This window comes from Pan paniscus, chromosome 9, assembly GCF_029289425.2.
Source record: "Pan paniscus chromosome 9, NHGRI_mPanPan1-v2.0_pri, whole genome shotgun sequence".
Lineage (NCBI taxonomy): Eukaryota > Metazoa > Chordata > Mammalia > Primates > Hominidae > Pan > Pan paniscus.
The window spans coordinates 19803086-19827031 of NC_073258.2; the positions used below are offsets into that span (position 1 = coordinate 19803086).

The window sequence follows — 23946 nt, forward strand, 5'->3', positions numbered from 1 at the left end:
CCCCCAGTAGAAAACTTTATCCCCACCACAGCCCACCTCCCCCTCCTCTGTCACATCAGTTATTGATGCCACAGTTCACCCAGGCTCTCAGGCCCAGAGCCTGGGACTCTTGCTCGCTCCTCTCCTGACGCCTGCCCTCACCTCCCACTCTTCCCCTTGCTCATTTGGCTTTGCCCACAGTGACATCTTTGCCAAATCTATCCCTATCAGAGGACTTTGCACTTGTCACTCCCCTTGCAGGGAATACCTTCCCCCAAATATCTGCATGCCCACAGTTACCAGAGCCCTTCCCTGACCATCCTGTGTAGATAGCAACATTGTCATTGCCCCTACCCCTTACTCAGCTTGATTTTCTTCATAGCATCCCCACCACCTATTTGTTTGTTTGTTTATTCACTGTCTTTGCCTGTCTATCCTCCTTCACCAGACTGTAAGCTCCATGAAGGCAGGGATTTTTTTCTTTTTCTATTCCAAATCTCTACTGTTTAGAGCAATAGCTGGCACATAATGAGTCCTCAGTAAACATTATCTGAAGAAATGAATGAAGGTACTGCCCCTCCCTCCTACACCTCACCTACCAATTAGCAGCTTGGGGAAGTTGGAAGTCTCGATGTTGTGATAGTAGACCACGGAGGTGACAGCAGCCATGAACGCCATCCCGGCTGGCATGTACAGGTGCAGATGGTGGGATTCGGTCACCCTGAGATGGGAGAGAGAAACAGACAGGATGGGGACATGCTAAGTACTGCAATAGAGCAGCCCAGGCCTTGAATTTCAAAGGCTGAACACTGAACCTTTATAGCATCACTTTATAGGCTGCAGGGCCCTTTAGTTAATGGGCATATTTGGGGTATGGGCTGGGCAGAGCTGCCAGTACATGGAGTAGAGCTGGGTATATGATCTGGAGGCCTTACTATGTGCTGAGCCCTAAGCACAAGGGTTGCTGGGGTCTTTTGAACAGTGCAGGGGCCTGTATGCCACAACTCACCCAGTGACAGCCCCATTTAACATGAACAGCATAAGTCAGCACTGGCACCCTCCCCAGAGGCTGTGATAACAAACTGATGAGAGTCAGCATTTATGGAGCATTTACTCTGTGCCAGGCACTGTTCTAAGCATGCGATATATGTTAACCCATTTAATCTTCATTAAACCCCATCGAGTGGGTACTCTTAGTCTCCCATTTTATGGGGTGAGGAAACTGAGGCACGAAGAGGCATTTCCAAGGTCACTGATTTTTGTCTCCTCTCTCGGGATGCGGAATGGAGCAGTCAATACCAGCTCATAGTCTCTTCACCTTAACTCACAGAGGCCTCTAAGTGGGTGGACTGTGGCCTGGGGGTAAGACCCAGAGGCAGCCAGAGCCTCCTTCCAGGCCTCAGTCTTCTCTGGGCCTGGTGAGGAGGGTCACCTTAGTTGGTCGTGATCATGCCCTTCCACAGCTCCCTCCTGCAGACAGCAAAACCCACTCTGCTCAGCCTGGAACGAAAGGCCCAGGCTATGTGGCCTCCAGCCACTTTACCAGATCTGCCCAGCCTGCCCTTTCTGCTCCAGCCCTGTGGTACCCACACCATTCCCAGATGGCCTGCTACAGCCTGCTGCCTCAGTGCTGCTGTTGCCCACCAGGCTACTTCTATCCAGTGTGCCAAGGGTCCCTGCCCTTGAGAAGCTGATGGTATGGAGGGGGCTGCCATGCTCAGAGCTAACTGTTGGAGTCAGCAGGCTAGGGAAGTGATACTGCCGATGGACAGAGACTGAGAGAGCACAAAGGAGGGGGTGGGCAACCAAGGACAGCTTCCCAGAGGAGGTGGCACCAGGCTGGACTTTGAAGGATACATAAGAGTTCAACAGAGAAGGAGGAAGGACATGAGGAGAGCTATCCTGTGACCTGAGTGGGTCTGGTGGGACTGAGGTGCAAGTGTAGAGGCAATGTGGGCTGTCCACCAAAGAGTATCTTCCCCTTATTCTGTGCCAGGAGGACCACAGGTTTGCTCCAGCAGCAATATACCCAGCCCCAGGGAATGGATGGTGATTGGTTTAAGCAGCCATGCAATTCCATACTCCTTTGCCAGTGTTGGTCCACGTATTCCGGCCAGTGATATGTCAAAGAAAGAATGATCTCTGTCATAAAGGAGAGGCATGTCGGGAGCATGCCCTCTCTGCTCATGCTAAGCAATACCCGGAGCTAGGCAGCCACCTTGTGACCATGGGGAAGATAGGCTGACACACACACAGGATGGTATGGAAAGATGGGAAGAGGCTGGGTCCCTGAAAACATCAATAAGCATCAAACCAACTTGAAAAGGCAAACTCCACATTTCTTTTTTAATGAAATGGTAGATATTGATATTCTTTAGTGGATATTCTCCAAAAAAGGTCTTCAAACTAATATAGAAGGTACAAGACAGACAAGGCCAGAGAGCAGTCATGAATGGCAACACTGGGCACAGCCAACACCCTTCCTGGGGATCTTCAAAACTCTTGCCTCTTTACTCCTTGAAATAATTTTGAAACACCCTCTACTCTCTCACATATTTTTAAGCTGACATCTAGACGTGTTTTATTATATGCTGATATAAATGCTTTTTTTTGCAATAGGAGGTAGAAATGTTAAAATTTTATAAGACGAAATAAGATGAGGATTAACCATAATTGAACTAAATATTTCATGACATGGCTTCATAGAATAGTTTTTAGCTGCTTTGTTAAATAATACACATTCAATTAGTTAAGAAATTAGGTAAAGTTTTATATACAGGCTTTATCCAGTGTATGGTGGTCTGGGAAAATATTGTAGTTATTAAAAAATATCTTCTTCACTAACTTATACTGTTTTGATTGTTCTGAATTCAGAACATCACACCAAGAAATAATACCCAAAGGAAGAGGGGAAGCCCTACAGGTTTAAGATGGCTTAATTAGTCACTAAATGAGGCTCACTCTAAATCAAATCAGGGCTGCCTTAATCAGCCCCCACTCACCTGCCCCCTAAATTTCCAGACAGCTCTGAAAACCCAGGCTGGATTAGACTGGAGGTATCACAAGGGTCTGTGACTTCTCCTGTCTGCTCTTTTCCTGCCCCTCACTCAGGCCTGGGGGTAGGAGCTCACAAAGACCAGATGACAATTACTCAGCTTGAGCTGATCTGTGCCCCGGGGAGGAGATGGCCCTTTGCACTGAGCTGAAGCAGTGCAGCCACACACAGGAGGGGCTGCTGACAGCCAGCAGGAGGGCATCCCTGGACCGATTCATTCCAGTTTCCCACATTCTCGGAATACACAGTCTACCCAGTGCTCTGCCACTCCGGGCTCTGCACCCTGTCCGTGCTCGAATTTCACCCTCCACAGCCCCATGAAGCAGGCAAGCCAGGGACTATGATGCTTGTTTCATAAGGCCAGAGAGCAGTCATGAATGGCCACACTGGGAACAGCCAACACCCTGCCCAGGGATCTTCAAAACTCTTGCCTCTTTACTCCTTGAAATAATTTTGAAACACCTTATACTTTCTCACACATTTTTAAGTTGGCAACTAAAATGTTTTATCGTATGTTTATAAATGCTTATGAGGCCCAGAAAGCCTGAATGACTTGTGCAAAGTCCCATAGCTGGTACACAGCAGCAGTGCTCACTGAAGACCCAGGTCTTCCTTCTCCAAGGGCGGGGGTGTCTTTCTCTGTCACCATCTGGTGAGTATTTCCCATCTGAGGGCTCACTGTGGCATTTGTGCTACTTTGGAAGGGGTGTAGGGGTGGGGGTGGAGGCGGAGTTGTCACGTGCTTGTGTAGCAGTATGCCTTCTGGTCTTCTTGCTGGTCTAGGGACTTTAATAAGCAGGCAGAGCTGCTGCCTCCAAGTCAAGCAGGTATTTTAGAGATCACTGCTGAAGCCACGATGCAGGGACATTGGGGAAGGGAAGGTGGGGAACGGGAGGGAGGATGAGGGAGCCTATCCCCTGCCATCCAACTACATACAGGAGCCAGGCAGCGCTGCAGGAGTGCAGTCTGGGTATAATCTGATTCCAGCTCAGGGGGCGCTGGACCTCAGATACTCAAGCCAAATATCCCTCTCCTCCACCACTCCCTCTCCTGGCAGTCTCTCATCCTTGCTGGTTACTGGATTCTTCCTTAGTGAGATGGCTGCTCCAGCTCCTCTTCTGTCCCTGACTGCTGACACACCATTTCTGTCTGCAGTTATTGCTCACCTAGACTACCGCAGTCAATGCTAAGTCCTGCTTCTATTATACCTCTAGCTTCTCCCTGCCTCCAGCCTGCGCTGAACACCTCAGGTTCCCACCTAAAAGTGTTATGCTGATGACATCTCTCTTCTGTTCCAAACTGCTGACCAAATCCAACCCAAACATGCAGTCTGGGATTCACAGTCCTCCTGAGATGCCCCAACCTGGGTTCCCAGCCTCAGCCTCCATCGCTCCCCAGCCTGTGTTTAATGCTCCAGCCCCTGCGCTGCTCCCTAGCCCTACCTGCTTTTCTCTTTGGTGCCTTTTCCCTTCCCTCAGGCACCACCAGTTCTCTCTCTCCTTCCTCCTCTGTGTGTCTGAAGCCTAGTCACCCTTCCAGACTCCGCTCCAAAGCCCTCTCAACCATGGAGCTTGCCCAACTCTGCCTTCCTCTCACCTCCCAGAGTACTTATTTGTAACATGGTTTCATTCATTCTCCTAAGGACCCAATAAATGTTTATGGACTGAATAATGTTTATGTTTATCACATGCCTTGCACTGTGAACACAAAGATGAACAAGACTCAGATTCTAACTCTTAGGCCTTTCTGACTCTGAAGACAGTTTTGCAAATAGACATAAACTTTAACATACAGTGTGATCTGTGCTGTAGCAGAGGTGTGAGGAGTGTGCTGTGAGGCCCAAAGGGAAGGTGGGCATGGGGAATGAGGCCAGAGATAGGTGGGGCTGACTGCGAAGACCTTGAATGGTGAGCTGAGGATCTGAGACCACATCTTCAAAACAGCTGAGAACCAAGGAAAGGTCTTATGCAAGAGTGGGTGGCATGGTTAGATTTTTTTTTTTTTCCCAGAAGGTAACTCCGGCAGGTTGTAGAAGAGGCCAGACATTTTTCACTGGAGTTGTGGCATTCTAATAGGCTCTAGCATTATTTCACTGGGACTTGGCATGCAGATCCGTGTTCCCTCTACTCTCCTGGACTGATGGCAGGGCCTGGGACTCACTTGCATCCAGTGCCCAGCTCAGAGAGGTTGGCACATAGAAGACACTGAGCTGCTGGATGTAGTAACAAAAGACATGGGCTTGTGGAATGCAGGTGAGCTAGGATCTCCTTGGGCCTTTCAGGAAGTACCCTGGAGCAGATTCACTTTCCTGAGTCCTCAGACAGTCACTCACCCATCAGACAGGATGCCCTCCGCAATCTCACACACCAGGACGAAGAGCAGCATGAAGGTCAGGATCCACCGCAGGTTGTGCCCAGGGAAATGAAGCCATGTGCTGTGGTGGATGTGCACCTTGGAGCTCTGACTTCCCCATCCTGCAGGGAGAGACAGTCAGAGGCAGGATGCCTGCCCACTTGGAGGAGGAGGAGGGTGCATGAACCCCAGAAAGGTGCTTGGGCATTGGGTCCATGGTGAGGGTGACACCTACACATGAGGATCCCCAAGGCTGGTACACACAAACTAAACGTCCAACTCATTCAGCCTGGTCCTATGCAGGTACCTCCCCCACCACACCTTTTTACTGAGACAGGGTCTTGCTCTGTTGCCTCTGCTGGAGTGCAGTGCCACGATCACGGCTCACTGCAGCCTTGATCTCCTAGGCTCAAGTGATCCTCCCGCCTCAGCCTCCTGAGTAGCTGGGACTACAGGCGCACATCACCATGCTCAGCTAATTTTTAATTTTTTGTAGAAAGGCGGGGGGGGGGGGGTCTCACTATGTTGCCCAGGCTGGTCTCGAACTCCTGGACTCAAGCAATCTTCCTGTCACAGCCCACCAAAATGCTGAGATTACAGATGTAAGCCACTGTGCCCTGCCAAGGTACCCCATTATACATACTAACTTCTTGTGTGACAAGTCATCAGGTTAATAAACCGTTTGGCTGAGAACAGAAGCGTAAATGCTGTTCTTTTTTGATTTTTGATGCACATATGAGCACATATTTTGTATGTTTTATTTTTATTTCTATCTAACTGTCTTTGTTAATAACTAGCAACTCTGCTTCTGCAGCAACCTCTTGTAAATCTAATTTTGTGACAATCTTTCCTTTCTTCCCCAAAGCTGTATATGAATTTTAAGATTTGCTTGTTTTCTTAAAGTGAATGAACACGTTTTGGGGATGCAGGGGACACCCTATGAGTTGATAGACTTGACTGGTCTGGAAGAGTCAAGGTCTTGGAGAGAGATGGGGGGGACCTCAGTGGAGAGGCACGCACGATTGTCCCGGCCGTGGCGCCCAACTTTGCAAGCAAGGGCGCCGGGGTCGCTGCGTCGGCGAGTCGGAGCTACTTTGCGCAGAGCCTGAGAAGTTGCGCTCTGGAGACACATGCCCGGGTGGGGTGGCGGGGGAAGGGAATCCAAGTCCCTAGCTCTCGCCTCTCCTCGCCCAGGGCGCGGGCCTGGGACTGTCAGAGATCACGGACCACTGCGCGGCTCAGCCCGGTGAAAGCATAGGGGTTAGCTGGGCCTCCATCCCAGACTCCAAAGCACAGGCTTCCCTCTTCCCTAGGCCCAGCTGCGGCTGACAGGGAGGCTGCCTTGGGGGAGGGGTGACCCGGCTCCCTAAGCTGCGCCACGGAGGGTGAGGCCCGACCCCTCTCCACTTCTCCACTGCGTGCTGAGACCTCCTCTTTCCCTTTTCCCCATCCCAGCTCTTGGCCCTGCAGAAGCAAAACTTGGTGATCCCATGGGTCACAAACGTCCGCTGTGTTTGGCGCGGGATCGGGGGCACCGGGGGAGTGAAGGGATGAGCTGGTGTGCGAGTGCGGGGACTGGCGGGCAGGACACAGGGCAGGGGACCCCGGGAACGAGGCGGACGGCGGTCGCGGGCCGGAAGGGGACGCCGAGCGGTGCGGCGCGCAGCGCCTCCTCCTCCCTCCCTGCTCTCCCGTCCCCTCCTCCGCGGCTCGCTGCGCGCACTCACCAATGAAGAGGATGGGGAAGGTGATGAAGAGTAGGAAGACGTGCGGCACCACGTTGAGCGCGTCCACAAAGCAGCCGTTGTTGAGGACGCCCTGGTCCACCCGGTAGGCGGCCGAGTGGTTCTCGCTGCCGCAGAAGGCCAGGGGCATGGCGGCGCGGGCGCGGGCTGGGCTCGGGCTCAGCTGGCTCCGCTGGCTCCGCGCGCCTGCCGCGCCTCTGTCCCTTGCAGCTCCGCCGCCCGGCCCGGCCGTCAGGCCCCCGCCCCCCGGGCCCCGCCCAGCCCAGCTGGCCTCCCCCTCCCTCACCCCGCCCTGCTCCACCACCTGCGGGGCCGGGGGGCGGCGAGGAACCCGACCGGCCCTGCTACGCTTGCGCCCACCTTCCAGATGTAGAGGCGCGTGCTCCCAGATGTTGCCGGGGTCGCTTCGTGAGTGCCCTGATGCACGCGTGCGCTGGGGGCGAGGGGACAGGCAGGCAAAGATGGGGAGTGGGGTGTGGGCACACTGGAGTCTGGGTGGGAAAGGAGGGTGGGGCGTGCAGAAGAGGAGAGAAGGGCCCGCAAGGCCTGGAGTGGGCGGGTTCAGGGTCCCGAGTGTGAGTTCACCTGGGCGTGGTGCGGATGGATGTAGAGAGCCGAGGGATGGCGCAAGTCTCCACCCAACATGGATGAGAAAAGTGGGGCAGAACGTTACCTTGTGGTGGTGGTGGTGGTGGGGTGGGGCTTGGACATTTTCAAAAGTGGTCCCAGGTGGGGCACTCCTAGGTACTGCTTTACAGTGTATCTGGCACTTTCACACAAGGGATCTCCCAGAACTCTTGCTAAGTACAGGTTCTAACCGCTTCCAATTTTCTGATGGGGAAACCCAAGCTGCGAGGGAGCTGAAGGGAGGCCAGTAACATGACTCCCCCAAGGTCTCAGTGCCAGCAAGCAGGGAAGCATAGCTTGAACCCAGCTCCTCAGGTCCCCCGTTCCCACCCCCATCATTTGTACTCATGCCTCTGGTACATGACAACCTTACAGCGACTGGCAGACCAATGGGTAGAATGGGTGACAGCCCCAGGCTGATAAAGAGGAGTTTAAGAAACGCATCTGGCCAGATGAATGTGAGGCAGTGGAGAGGGACTGAAATTCTTAACCTCACCTGGGACAGGCTTAACAGTTGGAGGACACCGTGCAATTGTAAAGACAACATTATGTCTTCCTATACGTTTTGGAGAGATTCTCACAAGACTGTGGCCCAAAGAAGTTTATATCGTATGTAGAAAGAACAGAAGATGGGATTTGGGGGTTAGATTTAAGAAGAACTTTCCTAGTTAGGGTATGAAGCATAAATGCACATGTTCTTAGGAAGAGTCAGGGGAACACAAAAGGAAGACCCCTTCAGCCCCTTTGCCTACAAGCTTCACTGAGCCTGCCCTGAGGCTGCTGAGCCTGGTGAGCCTCTCCAGCATGCTGTCAGCAAGGCCGAGGCTCTGCCCAGGCCCTGAGGCAGAGGGCAGATGGGGTTGGGTGAAAAGCCTTGGGAAAGCAGGAGTTCAGGGTCTGAATGCCTCAGTCTCTGACTTTGGAGAATTTCTCTGAAGCCAAAAGATGTTTCTTGCAGCATCAGCCAAAATAGTGAAAACTTGGTGGCAATAAATATCCAGCACCAGGGACAGGGGTTAATTAACCTGGAAAAATGCAACTGCTGGAACGGTGCTAGCTGAGTCTGTGAGGTCAATAGAAAAAGTTGACAAGATAGTGTCAGGTGAAAAACGGCAAACAAAATTGTGCTTCCCATGATTATAGCCGTACGAAATATGTATACTTGCATGAAGCCTTCAGGGAAAGGTCAGACTTGGAAATTTGGTAAGGCGGTGCTCAGTATGTACTGGCTGCCGTCGCTGTGCTTATCATCATTCCCTTTCTTTAAAAATGAGACAACTGAGGTTCAGAGAGATGAGATGACAGGTCCATGGTCACCCAGTAAGATTTTTTCTTTTAGTTTGTTTTTCTTGCTTTCAAGGTTTTTTTTTCATATTTTCTGCAATGTTGTTATTTTCTTTTGTAGTTACAATTTCAGTTTTTTCACACTTTCAGCAATGCTATCTTTCTTTTTAGCCGTAATAATATATTTACTTTTAAAGAACAAGGTTCCTAGTCCTGGCTCTACCACTACTAGTTGTGTGATTTGGGGGCAAGTTACCATTCTGCACTTCAGTTTCCTTATTTCTAAATGGAAAAGATAATAATATGGAACCCAGAGGATTAAGATGAGATCATGGATATGAATGTGCTTTGCAAGTTGGGGAGATAGTCCAAGCTACTTCATCCCATGGGTGACTACACACGGCAGCCCCTTGATCAATCAGGGTTATTTAATGGTCTCTCCCTCACCCCACATTGCCTGGTGCAACCCTCACACTTGCCTATTCCGGGTCATTTGAAACAAACAAAAAGTCTGGTATTAAGGGAGCATCAACTGGGACTAAGAGAGTGTTAAGTCTGGAGTCTTGGGGACTCGTGTTTGCCATCTCTAGCACAAACTTACTGTGTGACTGTGGACAAATTCCACCTTTCCCTGCACCTAGGTCTACACTGAGGACATGCACCACACTGCCCACCATGTGGGTGGGAGAATTACTTTGAAAAAGTGTGGAGTCAGGTGCGCACGGAGGCATGAAAGGACTTCCTTTGTAGTATATGGGTTGTAATCCTGGAATCAACCCAAATGCTCATCAGTATGGGGCTGGTTCAAACAGACAAAACCCAAACAGACAAAAAACAGATATTGTCTGTACTGTGGGATACTGTGGAGCAAGCGCAGAGAATAGAGTTATGCTTACTGGCAGGGGAAGATGTCGAAGACACAGACGCAGAGCGGTGTGTGGCATACAAAATCATTTATGTCTGTAACAGGGCTACGTCTGCCTCTGTGGGGGAGATGCTGGGTCTCTGGTGCTTCCCCACCTCTAGCGATGCCTTTTGTTTCTCTTGCTAGGGGCTGGAAGAAGGTCAGACTCTGAGAGCTTGCTTTGAGCAAGGGTACACCGCTCTGAGAATTCCCAGCCATTCTCCTGGCAAAATGAAAACTAGGGCTGGATTTCCGGGATTGGATTCTCACACTCACCGGCTACTGGGTGGGTGTGGCCTCAGGCAGGGTGCAGTAAAGGGGCTGGTGCAGAGCTTCAGAAAAGTCCTTTCCAGATCCCTTGAGCCAGGGAGGTTAAGGCTGCGGTGAGCCATGATCGGGCCACTGCACTCCAGCCTGGGCGACAGAGAGAGACCCTGTCTCAAAAAAAAAAAAAAAAAGCCCCTTCCAGCTCTGATGTTGTTCTGGCCTTAGTGCCTTTGTCTCTATCTGGCTGATTAGGAGTGCTAGTGTTCCAGTGATCATGGCAGAGGGGGTCATTACAATGACAATGGTGACGTAATGGAGTGGGGTTATAGTTGAAGAAATAAACCCTTTCAATAACCACAGTCAACAGCGGCCTGGTTAAAAACAGACAAAAGCAAAACTCATGGTGTGATCTATAATATGGAATAGTGGAGAACAAGTACAGAGCCTAAGTTCGGGCGACCCTTACTGACCGGGAAAGATGTGCCCTTTTCTGTCTCCTTCAGGTGCTCAAAGCCTGTATCCACAGGGGAACTTGGAAGACTGTAGAACCAGTAAAAGAGAGGACTGATGTAGAGACAAAATGTCTTAACTGGAACCTGGAAGGGAGAAGTGATCTCCTGTCTCATCTCCATCCTGCCCCATGTCAGGAGGAGGGAAGTAGAGAGAGAAGTTCTTTTGAGAGGGAGCCTGTGCCCAGCCTCCCTGCCTGTCTGTTGTAGAGGTGGCTGGGGGACAGCCACCCAGAAAGGGCAGGTTTTGTGTAGACTGTGTTAGAAAATCCATACAAGGGCTTTTTAGGTTTTTAAGATTTTTTTTTTTCTGTAGAGATGGGGGTATTACTGTTTTGCCCAGGCTGGTCACAAACTCCTGGCGTCAAGGGATCGCCCCCGCCCCCTAAACTTGGCCTCTCAAAGTGTTGGGATTACAGGTGTGAGCCACTGTGCCTGGCTCGCATACAAGGGCTGTTTTGAAGAAAGGTGTTCTTGTCCCAGGGCAGGGCCTCTAGACAACAGAGGCAGGGGACCCTCAGCCATACTTGAATGGCGAGGGTAAGGCAGGAACAAGATGAACTCTCCCCGGTCTCTTGGCATCACGTAACTGGGGAGGTGGGGAAGGAAATCCAAGAAGGCCCAAGGCTAATGTTTTCTGCCAGTCTAGTGGGATGGGGACTTGATACAGAAATTAAATAACATTCTTGTTCTTGCCCGCTTAAGTTTTGGTCCAAGATCACCCTCACGACAGTAACACAATGCAGAAGGGTAACTCCTACGGATGGCCTGGTTGCTGTATACCCTTGAGGCCACTTAAGGTCAAACTCAGCATCTCCTTGCATCCTCTAAAACAACCAACACCCAGTCCATTGGTTTAAAAAAATGAAAGCTTTACTGAGCTCTTTACAGAGAGCTAGAAAAGGTGTAATTCACACAACTCACAGCAGAAACTTAGTAAACCCCCGTATTTCTCCTGTACCCCCAGTGGTCTTCTCCTTTGTGTGTATCTCATATCTCCTCTTCCTTTCTTCCACACAGTGTCTTTTTTAAAAAACATGCCCATTGTGACCCAGAGCAAGTCAATATTTGCCTTCAGCTTGCTTACCCACTTAGGACTTCTCTAGCAAGTCTTGCTCCCTTCCCAAGCTGCTGGTCATCCCCAAACCTGCTCTCTTCCTGGGAAGATTATTGAGGATAAGATTTTCTCCTTTTTGTTTCACCAATAGTTGTTGAGTGCTTAGTATATGCCAACCACTTTACGTGTTTTAAATCTCACAGTAACCCTGCCTAGTAGTTACAACTATCGGGAGAACTGAGACTCAGAGAGGTTAAGCCCTATTCCCTAGTAACACAGCTGGAGGAGTTGGTGAAGAAAAGACCCAAACTCAGTGAGGCCTGGCTTCAAAGCCTGTGCTGTTAACCACTTCCCAAAGGGATCCTGGGGGTATCGAGGATTTTTCTGCTTCTGAGACTTTGGCTCCTGAGGAAGGAGCGCAAGGCCCAAAGAACAGACCTTTGGGGAAACCTGTGTATCTGTGCCTTTTGCCTTTTCTCTGTGTTAGAACCCGAAAGAAAGGCCTAGTTCTGTCACTCTCATCAGTCGGGGGTCAGATGGGAAGATTCGAGGGTGATGGGGCCCTGCTCCCTGGGGCCTTATACCCGTGGGTGAAGCAGGTACACAAATGACCCTGCAGTGATTTGCTTTGGAGACAGCTGCCACTGCTGATGGAAGGAAATGTGTGTGAACAGCACGGGGACAGCTCTGGGTCTGGCCCAATGCTGTGGAATCCCATAAGGTGTGCTGGCTGAACCCGCTCCCTGCTCAGGGCCACAGTGTTGCAGACTGTCTCTCAGAGTTCAGTCAAAGAGGACTCTGCTCTCTGGCCCAGCCAGGACCTTGACAGATGCCTCTGGCTGGCACAGCATGGCCTCAGCTGTCTGGGCCTGGAGGGTCCTGCTAGAGCTGGGGCCGAGGCCAAGTGATGCGAGGGCACTGCTCAATAACTTCTCATTTCCTGTATGTTCCTCTCTTCTCCCCAGAGGGACTTCAGCTCCTACCCCCTGAGCAGAGCTTGCCTAAAACCAAACTCTGTGGTGGGGAAGTTTAGATCCTGGCATTACCCCTGACCAGCTGTGTGACCTTGGGCTAGTCAACCTCCCTAAGCTGTCAAATAGGAAGAATAACCTCTCTTTTATGGATTGTGTGTGTGAGAAAGCCTGGCACACAGGAGACACTCGAGTCAAGCTTTTCCACTTTCAGGTCAGCCGAGGGTTTCTTGTCTGAAATCCCAAGATGGTCACTGATATTTATTTTTATTTTTATTTTTTTAATAATTGAGTTCCTACCTAGTGCCAAGTCTTTTATTACATTTTCTGGCTTAGTCACCATCTCTCTTTAAAGCAGGTAGTATGATTGCTATTACCAAGTTGAGAATAAGGCAGAGAGAAAACCTTGGTTGACCAAGGTCATCCAGCAAAGAAGGTGTCAGAGTCCGGGTTCCTACTGGGGCAGCCTTCTGAGATACAGGGATGGGCTTAGGCAGGGGTGGGATAAATGAAGAAGGCAAAAACGGGAGTGGAAGCTATCCCTTTGGAAGGGGGTGTGATGTGGTGGGATGGGGGACTTGTCTGGATGCAGTGTCTGCAGAGCAAGCCCCCTGTTCTTATTTATTTATTTATTTTTTGTGGATACGGAGTAGGTGGATGTATTTATGAGGTACATGAGATCTTTTGATAATGTATAATAATCACGTCAGAATAAATGGGGTATCCATCACCTCAAGCATTTATCTTTTCTTTGTGTTATAAATAATCCAGTTATACTCTTTGAATTATTTTATTTTTTGAGACGGAGTCTCACTCTGTCACCCAGGTTGGAGTTCAGTGGCATGATCTCAGCTCACTGCAACCACCACCTCCTGGGTTCAGGTGATTCTCCGGCCTCAGCCTCCCGAGTAGCTGGGATTACAGGCCCACACCACCATGTCGGGCTAATTTTTTTGTATTTTTAGTAGAGATGGGGTTTCACCATGTTGGCAAGGCTGGTCTTGAACTCTGACCTCAGGTGATCCATCTGCCTAGGCCTCCCAAAGTGCTGGGATTACAGGTGTGAACCACTGTGCCCAGCCCTCTTTGAGTTATTTAAAAATGTACCAATAAATTATTGCTGACTGTAGTCACCCTGTTGTGCTATCTAAATACTAGATCTTATTCGTTCTATCTAACTATATTTTTGTACCTATTAACCATTCCCCCCTCCCCCCGCTCCTCCACCCTTCCTAGCCTCTGGTACTTCTATTCTCTATCTCCATGACTTCAGTTGTTTCGATTTTTAGCTCTCACAAATAAGTGAGAACAGTGAAATTGGTCTTTCTGTGCCTGGCTTATTTTGCTTAACATAATGATCTCCAGTTCCATCCATGTTGTTGCAAATGACAAGATCTCATTTTTTAATGGCTGTATGGTACTCCACTGTGTATAAGTACCACATGTTCTTTATCCTTTCATCTGTGGATGGACACTTAGGTTGCTTCCATATCTTGGCTACTGTGAACAGTGCTGCAACAAACATGGGAGTGCAGATATCTCTTCAATATGCTGATGGCCTTTCTTTTGGGCATATACACAGCAGTGAAATTGCCGGACCATAGGGTAACTCTAGTTTTAGTTTTTTGAGGAATCTTCAGACTGTTCTCCATAGTGGTTGCACGAATTTACATTCCCACCAACAGTGTCTGAGGGTTTCTTTTTCTCCACATCCTCAGCAGCATTTGTTATTGCCTGTCTTTTGGATATAAGCCATTTTAACTGGGGTGAGCTAATATCTCACTGTAGTTTTGCTTTGCATTTCTCTGACGATCAATCCCCTGTTCTTACTTAGACTTGGCTGGTTGAGTGCGTTTCCATACATAATGTATATAGTTGACTTCCTTGTTGCAATGGACTGAGTGTTTAGGTACCCCCCACCCCCGAATCCTAATCCCCATGGTGATGGTGTTAGGGGGTGGGGCCATCCGGAGATGATTACATCATGAGGGCAGAGTCCTCATGAATGGGATTAGTACCCTTATAAAAGAGGCCCCAGAGACCTCATTTGCCCCTTCCACCATGTAAGTTTACAGTGAGAAGATGGCCACCTATGAGGAGGCAGGTCCTTACCAGACACCAGTTCTGCTGGTGCCTTGATCTTGGACTTCCCAGCCTCCAGAACTAGGAGGAATAAATGTCTGTTGTTTATAAGTCACCCAACTTACGGTATTTTGTTAGAGTAGCACAAACTAAGCCACTCGTGCACTGATGAAAACTTGCTATATAAATGCAGGTAAGTATGGCTACACGTGAGACCATGATTCTGTGGGAGAGGAGGGAGAAAGACCCTTCTCTGGTACTTGGCCAGAGAAGAACCTCTCCAGTCAGGGCAAGCAGAAACCTGAAAGGGAGAAAGAGTGTGAGAGAGAGAGTTAGGAGTGAGAGAAACATGGAGACAGACTCACAGCCAGTACCTAGCATTTACCTGCTGTAAGACGACATTGCCAAAGTGCCTCCTCATGCCCCATGTTGAGCCAAAAGGTATTTTTTAGCTAAAATTTGTACACTAAAATTTCAAATCGGTGAATATATTAAATTTGAAGGTTTTTTTCCAGTGTGTCCTTGAGGAGGTAATTATTTAATGATGCAAGTGCTCTGAGGCTTGGGCAGAGGACAGAGGCTAGAGAAGTTCTGTTTAGAAGAGCAACCCCAGCGGTTTGGAGAGAAGCATCGCCTTTTCCACTGAAGCCAGAGAAATCATGTAAAATTCCTCTGCTGCCCCAGAGACCGGTCCCCTGGTGGGTTGGAGTAGGGGAGGAGAGTGTTGAGGTGTTGCTCATTCCCCTAATGGGAAATAACCTGGCTCAGCCAGGGAGTGCACCAATGTGTAACTGAGACAGTCAGTAATGGGCATTTATTAAGCACCTGCTGTGCCAGCTGGGTTCCTCTGTAAGCCTGCGAAGTCAATATTATTGTGTCCTTAGGAAACTGAGGCCCAGAGAGGCTAAGGGACTTGTCCTAGCTCACACAGCCCAGTAAGATTTGGAGCCTAGATTGGAACCCAGGTTAAGCTGGGTCTGCTTTCTGTACTGATGGTTTTCAAAAAATGTGGTCCCTGGGACCAGCAAGATTACATGGGAATTTGTTAGAAATGCATATTCTCAGGTCAGCCCCTAACCTACTAAATCTGAAACTCTAGTCCAAACGTCTGCTTTAACAAGTCCTCCAGGTGACTGTGATTCATGCTAAAGTTTGAGAACCATTTCTCTCCACCACATTGTCTCCAGTTAAGGAATAATAACTGATGGTCCCTGCCCTTAGGGGTTTACAATATGGCTGGGAAAACAAAAGAAATATATGTTTATTTAAAAACAAAAAGTTGTCTGGGAGCTTCCTAGAAGCTTTAGGGGAAGAGGTGGCCTTGAGGGTTGGCCCAGTCTGCACAGGTGAAGAAGATAGCCTGGTTGGGAAAGATATACCAGTGTGTGCAAAGGAGGGGCCGCTGAGATACAATTTTCCAGATGCAGTGAGTGAACAAATGAGTCTTTCTAGGATAGGGTGCACGCTGAGGGGAGTCATGGAAAATAATGGGGTGGAGGGAGGCTGGATTGTTAGTGCTTCAGAACTTTCAGCCAATGAGTTCCCCACATAGCTTCTGCTCCTATAGGCAGCCATCATTCATTTGACAATCTATATTTACGAAGCACCTGCTGTGTGTGCCCAGAACAGGGCAATGGAAGCTAAAAGCAGGCCTTCCCAGAGGCTGTGCTGTTCCCTCTTGGGGATGTCACCTCCAAATCCCCCAGCCATCTGACGACCTGCTTCTCAGCTTTTAGCACTGGGCTCCGTTGTCACTTTCTAGTTAACCCTTTCCTGGTCCTTCCCCGAGGTGGGCTGACTTAAAGGCCCCTCCCCTGCATCCCCCTTCCTAAATGCACTTATGGACTCAGAGTTAGGAGCTGCAGGCCTGAGGTAGCTGCCCGCTGGATGGCTGTTGGACTGTGTCGAGGGACTGGAATCACATAAGACAAAATTTTGCTCCTTGGTACCTGTCAGGTAAGTGATGGGGCCTGCAGAGTAGTCTGAGCTGGCTCACTGGTCTCAGGATCACCCTTGACCAACGAAGAGTCTGTGGCCAGAGTGGCCAGCTGTGCCACATACAGGCAGAGAGGGAGAGACTCTGCTTCCTTGGAGGCGGCTGCTTTCTGTGCTTGCCGAGAACCTGCTGTCATTGGCCAGCCTGCAACCATCATACTGTTTGCACACGCGGACTGTGGGGAAATAACATTTCCTTGAATTTCTCAGTGCTCCTGTAAAAAGCCCTAGTCTCCTGAGACTTGAAAATGTATATGACATAAAGGAAAAGAAGTTGTGCTTTCACCTTCCTTAGGAGCATTCTGCCCTTCATATAAGCATGGGAATCAGATCTGTAGCTACGTGTCTAGTTAATGGTTCTGTTCTAAACGGATAATAAAATGTGTCTACTCATATGAGGTACCTGGAATAGTCAGATTCATAGAGACAGAAAGGAGAACGATGATTACCAGGGGCCGCGGGGCGGGGAGAATGGGAGGTATTATTTAATGGGTACAGAGTTCAGTTTTGCAAGATGAAAAGAGTTCTGGAGATAGGTGGTGGTGATGGTTGCACAACAGTGTGAATGTACTTAATATCACTCAACCGTACTTAAAAATGGTTACAATGGTAAGCTTTATGTTATGTGTGTTGCACCACATTTTTTTTAAGGATAAAAAAATTCTTATCTCCCCAAGGGGGCCAAAGGGTTACAGCTAGGGCTAGGTCCCCAGGCTAAGGACCCAAGGTGCCAGGAAGACTAGAATGCTATCTCCCTACCTAAATCCCTAGGTATTTCTTTATTTTAATTTTTGTGGGTACATAGTAGGTGTATATATTTATAGGGTATGGGATATGTTTTGATAGAGGAATGCAATGTGAAATAATCACATCATGTAAAATGGGGTATCCAGGGCCCTCAAGCATTTATCCTTTGAGTTACGAACAATCCATTATACTCTTTTAGTTATTTTTTAAATGTACAATTAAATTATTGACTATAGTCACCCTGTTGTGCTGTCAAATACTAGGTCTTATTCATTCTTTCTAACTATTTTTTTTGTACCCATTAACCATCTCCATCTCCCTCCCCACCCTCCCATTACTCTTCCCAGCCTCTGATAACCATCCGTCTACTCTCTATCTCCATGAATTCAATTGTTTTGATTTTTAGATCCCACAAATAAGTGAGAACCTGTGATGTTTGTCTTTCTGTGCCTGGCTTATTTCACTTAACATAATAGCCTCCAGTTCCATTCATGTTGTTGCAAATGACAGGATCTCATCTTTTTTATTGCTGAATAGTACTCCATTGTGTATATGAACCACCTTTTTTTCTTCATCTGTGGATGGACATTTAGGTTGCTTCCAAATTTTGACTATTGTGACAGTGCTGCAGCAAACACGGGAGTGTAGCTATACCTCACAGATACTAATTTCTTGTCTTTTTTTTTTTTTTTTTTGAGATGGAATCTTACTCTGTCACCAGGCTGGAGCACAGTGGTGCCATCTTGGCTCACTGCAACCTCCATCTTCCGGGTTCAGGTGATTCTTCTGCCTCAGCCTCCCGAGTAGCTGGGACTACAGACGCGCGCCATCACGCCCAGCTAATTTTCTTTTTGTATTTTTAGTAGAGATGGGGTTTCATCATGGTGGCCAGGATGGTCTCGATCTCTTGACCTCGTGATCTGCTCGCCTTGGCCTCCCAAAGTCCTGGGATTACAGGCATGAGCCACTGTGCCCCACCACAAATGTACTTTCTTTTGGATATATACCCAGCAGTGGGATCGCTGGATCATATGGTAGCTGTATTTTTAGTTTTTTGAGGAAACCTCCAAACTGTTCTCCATAGAGGCTGTACTAATTTACATTCCCACCAACAGTGTACGAGGGTTCCCTTTTCTCCACACCCTCGCCAGCATTTGTTCCCCTAAGTATTTACATTCAAAAAAGTTAGAGTGAAAATCCAAGATTCTTTCTATCCCTTCTCAAAGAAGAAAAGGTTTTTGTTTTGTTTTTTCCCTTCGCCTCTCAGGAGAGGAGGCAGGGACGGCTGTCTAACTTCTGTATATAAATGGAGAAAACCATTGTTTTTGGTCTCTCACTGAGTGTCCTGCCACTCGGGGAGGAGATTTTTTCCTGTAGGCTTATAACACATCAGGCAGGGATAAGGTCTGGGGCAAGGGAAGCTGACACACTTATTTACTGTAAGGTAACTGACAAGAAATCTGTCTCTTCTACCTCCTGTGTGCATTAAGGATAAAATTAATAAAGATGAATACTAAAACCCCAACATGTACATATGTGTGTACCCACATGCACCCTTTCAACTGGTGGTCTATTGGGGGTCCCTAGGGAAAGGGAAAGAGCTTAGAGGATTTCCTGCAGAGAGGAGAAGTTGCTACAGGTGTAAGTGCTACAGCTGTAAGTGGGGGGGCACAGTAAGGAACAACCCTTTGCCTCAGAGCCTCCCCTTAGGAAACTCCATCCTCAAGAGTGAGATGGGCCCCAAGCTGCTCTTTCTATAGCATTCATCCCAGATTTTAAGTTAATATTAATTTCAGGGCCAAGAACTATTTCTAAGCAGTTTATCTGTATTTCTTTTGATCCTCACAATTCTATGAAGTAAGTTCTATTTATACCCCCTTTATAGCTGAAGAAACCAAAATGAGAATTAAGAAATGTGACCAAGGTCAGATTTCAGTTCTCGCCCCTGGACATTTGGAGAGCAAGTATTGGAACCCTCATATCTTAGCCTTGGGGGTCCTGTGGTCATGCAAGATCACATACCATTTTTCACTCCCAACTGTTTGCCGACTACCCAACCCTGGCAGCTGGGAGTTGGTGAGGGTTCCACATACCAAGAGAATGAACCCCTGGTGTCTTGGCCACAGGCCCCTTCCAGTGTAGGTCGCAGGGAGAGGAAAAGGGAAGAACAGGTGAAAAGGAGGAGAAAGGGCACTTGTGGGGACAAGGGTTCTCAGGGGACACCCCTCTGTGTCTGCCTTAGATCCATTTCTCCTTCTTCTGCAACAGCCCCCAATTTTCCTTTTGGAGCCCACCTTTCCCCTTTACCTAGTCCATGTGGTACTGGAGGGGCTAACTCTAAACCCTGGCTGCATGAGTGGGTGTGTGACCCAGGTCTGGCTAATCAGGGATGGCCACACCCACATGTTGAGCTAATCAGAGTAAATCCTCAGGATTTAGCTGGAATTATTAGGAAAAAGGTGTGCTTTTCCCCCTGGGGTTGCACTACTTGGTGGAATACATTTAGAATAGCAGAGGCCATCTTGGCATCATGTGGAAAGAGCCCATCTGGGAATGAAGCCAAATAGAGGAGTCCAGAGACAGCACAGTGGTTAATCTTATATGTCAACTTGGCTGGGCCACAGTGCCCAGATATTTGGTCAAACACATCTAGATGTTGCTGTGAAGGCATTTTCTAGATGAGATTAACATTTAAATCAGTAGACTTATCCTCCATCATGTGGGTGGGTCTCATCCAATCGGCTCACAGCTTTAAAAGAAAAAAAGTCTTATGTCCTCCTAGGAGGAGAGCATTCTGCCAACACACTGGCTTTGGCCCGGAGCTGCAATATCAGCTCTTCCCTTGTCTCCAGCTTGCTGGCCTGCCTTGCAGGGTTTGGCCCTGCTGGCCTCCACAATTGTGTGAGCCAATTCCTTAAAATAAAAATCTCTCTCTCTCTCGCTTCAATTTCTCTGGAGACCCCTGACTAACACAGATGGCCAGAATAGAGACATCATTTTAATATCTCGATCCAGCCAAACCTGGCATCATATACTCCTGGGTTTTTCACTTAACTGGTCCTCTTCAATTGGATTTCTGTCACTTGGAATCCAAAGGGTTCATTTCAGGAGGGAGCGGTGTGCTCACATTGACTGAAATCTCATTCTATGCCCGGCTCAATGCCCTCCTTTGACAGTTGACCTAGGCCTTAAAGGATGCATAGGAGTTCACGTAGGCATGAGGAGGACAGGGTAGAGTGAACACGTGCAAAGACACAGAGAAGCGATGGAGCATGGCAGGCCAAGGAAACCAGAGAGTATGATGTGGCAGAAGCAGAGGAAGTCATTTGGCAAGAACTGGGGCTGGCGAAATGGTCTGGGGGCCAGAGGATGTAGAATTTTGGATGCCAGGCTGAGGGGCACATGAAATCAGACTCCGTACATCGTTTCTTTCTCATCCACTTGAAGCAGTATAGCACTGTGGTTAATGACATGGATTCCTGGAGCAGCCCTGCCTGGTCTATACTACTTACTATCTATTTAACCTCAGGTATGTTACTTAACGCCTTGGTGCCTCAGTTTCCCTAATGAAGATAACAGCATTGCCTACCTCATAGGATTCCATGTAATGATTAAATGAGTTGCCACACATTTAGAGTTCAGCACAGTGCTTGACAAGTAGTAAACACCTAGTAGTTCGTAACAATCTTATTCCTACAAAGGCCAGTGGCAGGCTCCTGGGCTGCAAACACCAGGCCCCAGAAAGACAATTGCAGCCCTCTACCCTCTCCCTGCGTCAGGCAGCCCACCTGCCTTCTCCAGGGGGCTGCTTCTGCTCACAGAGGGATGGCCAGCCTGGCCTCCAGAGAGCTGGAATTGTCATTGCAGTGACAGGAGAGAACAGGGCTCTCAGCTCTGGAAACAGATTCTTATCCTCATCTTGGTCTTGGGAATTAGGCTGGAACTGGGTGAAAACAAGCTTCCCAGCCACACAGGCCCAAAGAGAGTCACAGAAGTACAGAGGCCATAAACTCAGCCCTTTCCCCTCTGACTCCCAGATACGGAGGCGAGAGGCTCAAAGCCAGCGCGGCAAACCCTGGGGACTAGCTGTGGAAAGCAACTTCAATGAGATGTGTAGAATGCCAAAAGTTCAGAGTCAAAGGGCATCCTCGGATTCCCAGGCTTTTTAGGTTTGTGTTTCCACTGGGTGGTGCAGAGAAAGGGCACCTCTGCCACCAGCTTAGGGGGATCCTGACAAATCATCCCCTCCTTGGGTTCAATTTTCCTGAACATCCAGTGATGGGGGGTTTAGGGTCTAGGGTGGCAAACAAGGTTCATCTTGTGGGTCAGATTTGAGGAGTGGTAAGTGGCTGCCTGGCTGGCTAGTTAGAGAGTACTGGCCCATGGGCAGTCCTTGCCCTAGTTTTAGCCCTAAAATGCTCAGTCTTGGTCACTGAAGTGGATCCTGATGTCTGGCTCAGTCCTCCCACGGACTCTGGCCCCAGCAGTGTTCCTATGGCTCCCAAAGCGAGTCAGGAGCTGATTTAGATTCTACCTCTATACAAATTCTTTGGCTCTTTCCCTTCCTACCTGGTTAATGTCAATGTCTGCTGGAGAGAACTATGCACTCTGGGTTCAACATGAGACAACTTTCTAATGAGAGTTCATTTCCTTGATGACAATGAAGAGAGCATCACAAAAAAGGAAGCTGAAGCCCATCATAGCCTACGCACTTTGCCAGCCCTCGGTGACCTCCTGGCTGAGGGCTATGCCATCCACCTCCCCCGCCTCCTCTCAGTCCCCCTTCCTGTCCGGCCCAGTGCTCATCCTCCCTGCCCTTCTCCTCTAATCAGGAGGTCAAAGCCTCTTTACCGTCTCACTCACCAAGTCCAGATAAGCGCTGATAAACTCATTCACTCCAGCTGCAGGTGAATTTCCAATGGTGAGATTCCAGGCACTGACTAGCTGAAGGCCTCAGCAGAAATTTTTGTAGGCCACAAGAGGAAGTGACCACTACGCAACAGCAGAACAGTCACTGTTCTTCAGTGGTGGGGAGAAGTGTTCTGCCAACGGCCTGGAATTTGAGATATTCTGATGGGAGCTGCCTTGCCCTCTAGAGCATATGGTGGAAACGGGTGCGCACAGTCTCTGGGACCAGAGTGCCTGGCTGGAGTCGCAGCTCTACTACTTCCTCACCGTGTGACCTGGGGCGAGTGACTTCACCTCTTTGTATATCAACTGTCTCTTAATAAAATGAGGTTGTTGATGATAATACTACCTGCCTCATGGAGTTGTTGATGGAATGTATGAGCTGAGTGCTTAGAACAATACCTGGCACTTAGTCAATGCCATCTGAGTGTGGGCTGCTATCACCAGGCTCCTGGGATGGCCAGGCATGAAGCCCAGGTGTTGCAGTTTGAAACAGCAGACAAGGGTCTAGCCTAGGCCAGGCACATGGGTGACAGCAAATAGGAGCTCCCTCCTCTTACCTGGGTTTTGGAATTTTCTCCAGAACCAGGTTAGGTGCCTGACAGGAAAACACAGGGAGCTCGTCTGCGTGGCTGCTGTCTCTGAGCGCCAGTAATTTGAAGGTCACTGTGGCTTTGTCTTCATCAAGGACATCAGAAAGTTTGGCAGTTTCTCTGCTCCCTCTCTCTGTCCCTACCCATTGATTTCTTTCAGTCCCACATGGTAGTTGCTGCATTTTGGTCTGAGCCCCTCTCCCCTGCCATGATTCTGGGAGGTGTTGAGAGTCTGTCTGTTTTATTACCAAGTTCTCGGGATCCAGCTTGGTCTGCATCCACTGTGGGATGAAGTGGGGGATTCAGCTGAACATAGGGCTGAACCTGGGGGATGGGCAGTGGGTGTGTCCCCGAGGGGCTCTCTGTAGTGTCCCACGTCAGGAAGGGGTTTTCCTGTGGTCCCCTCACACAGAGGCACTCTCCCTAAGACTGCCTTCCCTTGGGACCCGAGTCCACTTCTTTTCCATACCCAGGGTTTGGTGGGGGAGGAGGGATGTCATAGTCATCCTCTGGTAGGTGTGGTGATCATGACTTGTTGCCCACGGTCCTTGCTGCCTCAGCAGCCATGTTGGGTGGGATGTGACCCCACCCCCGGCCACAGCTGATTGGACCTGTGACTGGTCCCTAACCCAAGGGTTGCCCGCTCAGGTGATTTGGCCTGATCAGATTGTACCACAGGAATTTGGAATGGGGAAACAGAGACGGGGTCAGGCGAGTCATGCTGATACAGCCCCACCCTCTTCCTCAGAGCTAGCAGCCCTGGTCCCTGTCACCAGAAGAACTTTGACATTCCCCCTGCTGGGCCCCCGGGGTTATGCCTTCCTGCCTCAAGCCCTTGCATTTCCCATGAGCTTCTGTGGGATGTGCTTCC

The 23946-nt window shown here is 49.1% G+C and overlaps 1 protein-coding gene and 1 long non-coding RNA gene across 10 annotated transcripts in view; one reads left to right on the plus strand and one right to left on the minus strand.

Annotated features, from left to right (window-relative positions):
• The window catches only part of ABCC8 (ATP binding cassette subfamily C member 8), an 83966-nt gene extending 76585 nt beyond the window's left edge, over window positions 1-7381 (minus strand). For 4 of the 9 annotated variants that reach the window (XM_034932231.3, XM_008971484.4, XM_034932232.3 and 1 more), the window contains exons 1-3: window positions 7114-7375; window positions 5367-5508; window positions 579-700 (exon numbers count right to left, since the gene is read on the minus strand). In XM_034932231.3, the coding sequence (XP_034788122.1) occupies window positions 579-700; window positions 5367-5508; window positions 7114-7261 (412 nt within the window). In that variant the 5' untranslated portion in view covers window positions 7262-7375. Of the gene's footprint in view, window positions 1-578; window positions 701-5366; window positions 5509-7113 lie in introns of all 9 variants that reach the window. The other 5 variants (XM_024930812.4, XM_024930811.4, XM_003818212.4 and 2 more) reach the window with 3 other exon arrangements.
• Window positions 7091-22827, plus strand: LOC117974865 (uncharacterized). The gene is made up of 2 exons (XR_004665019.3): window positions 7091-7216; window positions 22476-22827. It is a non-coding gene; the product is annotated as an uncharacterized LOC117974865 (long non-coding RNA).
• Window positions 22828-23946: the final 1119 nt, after the last annotated feature.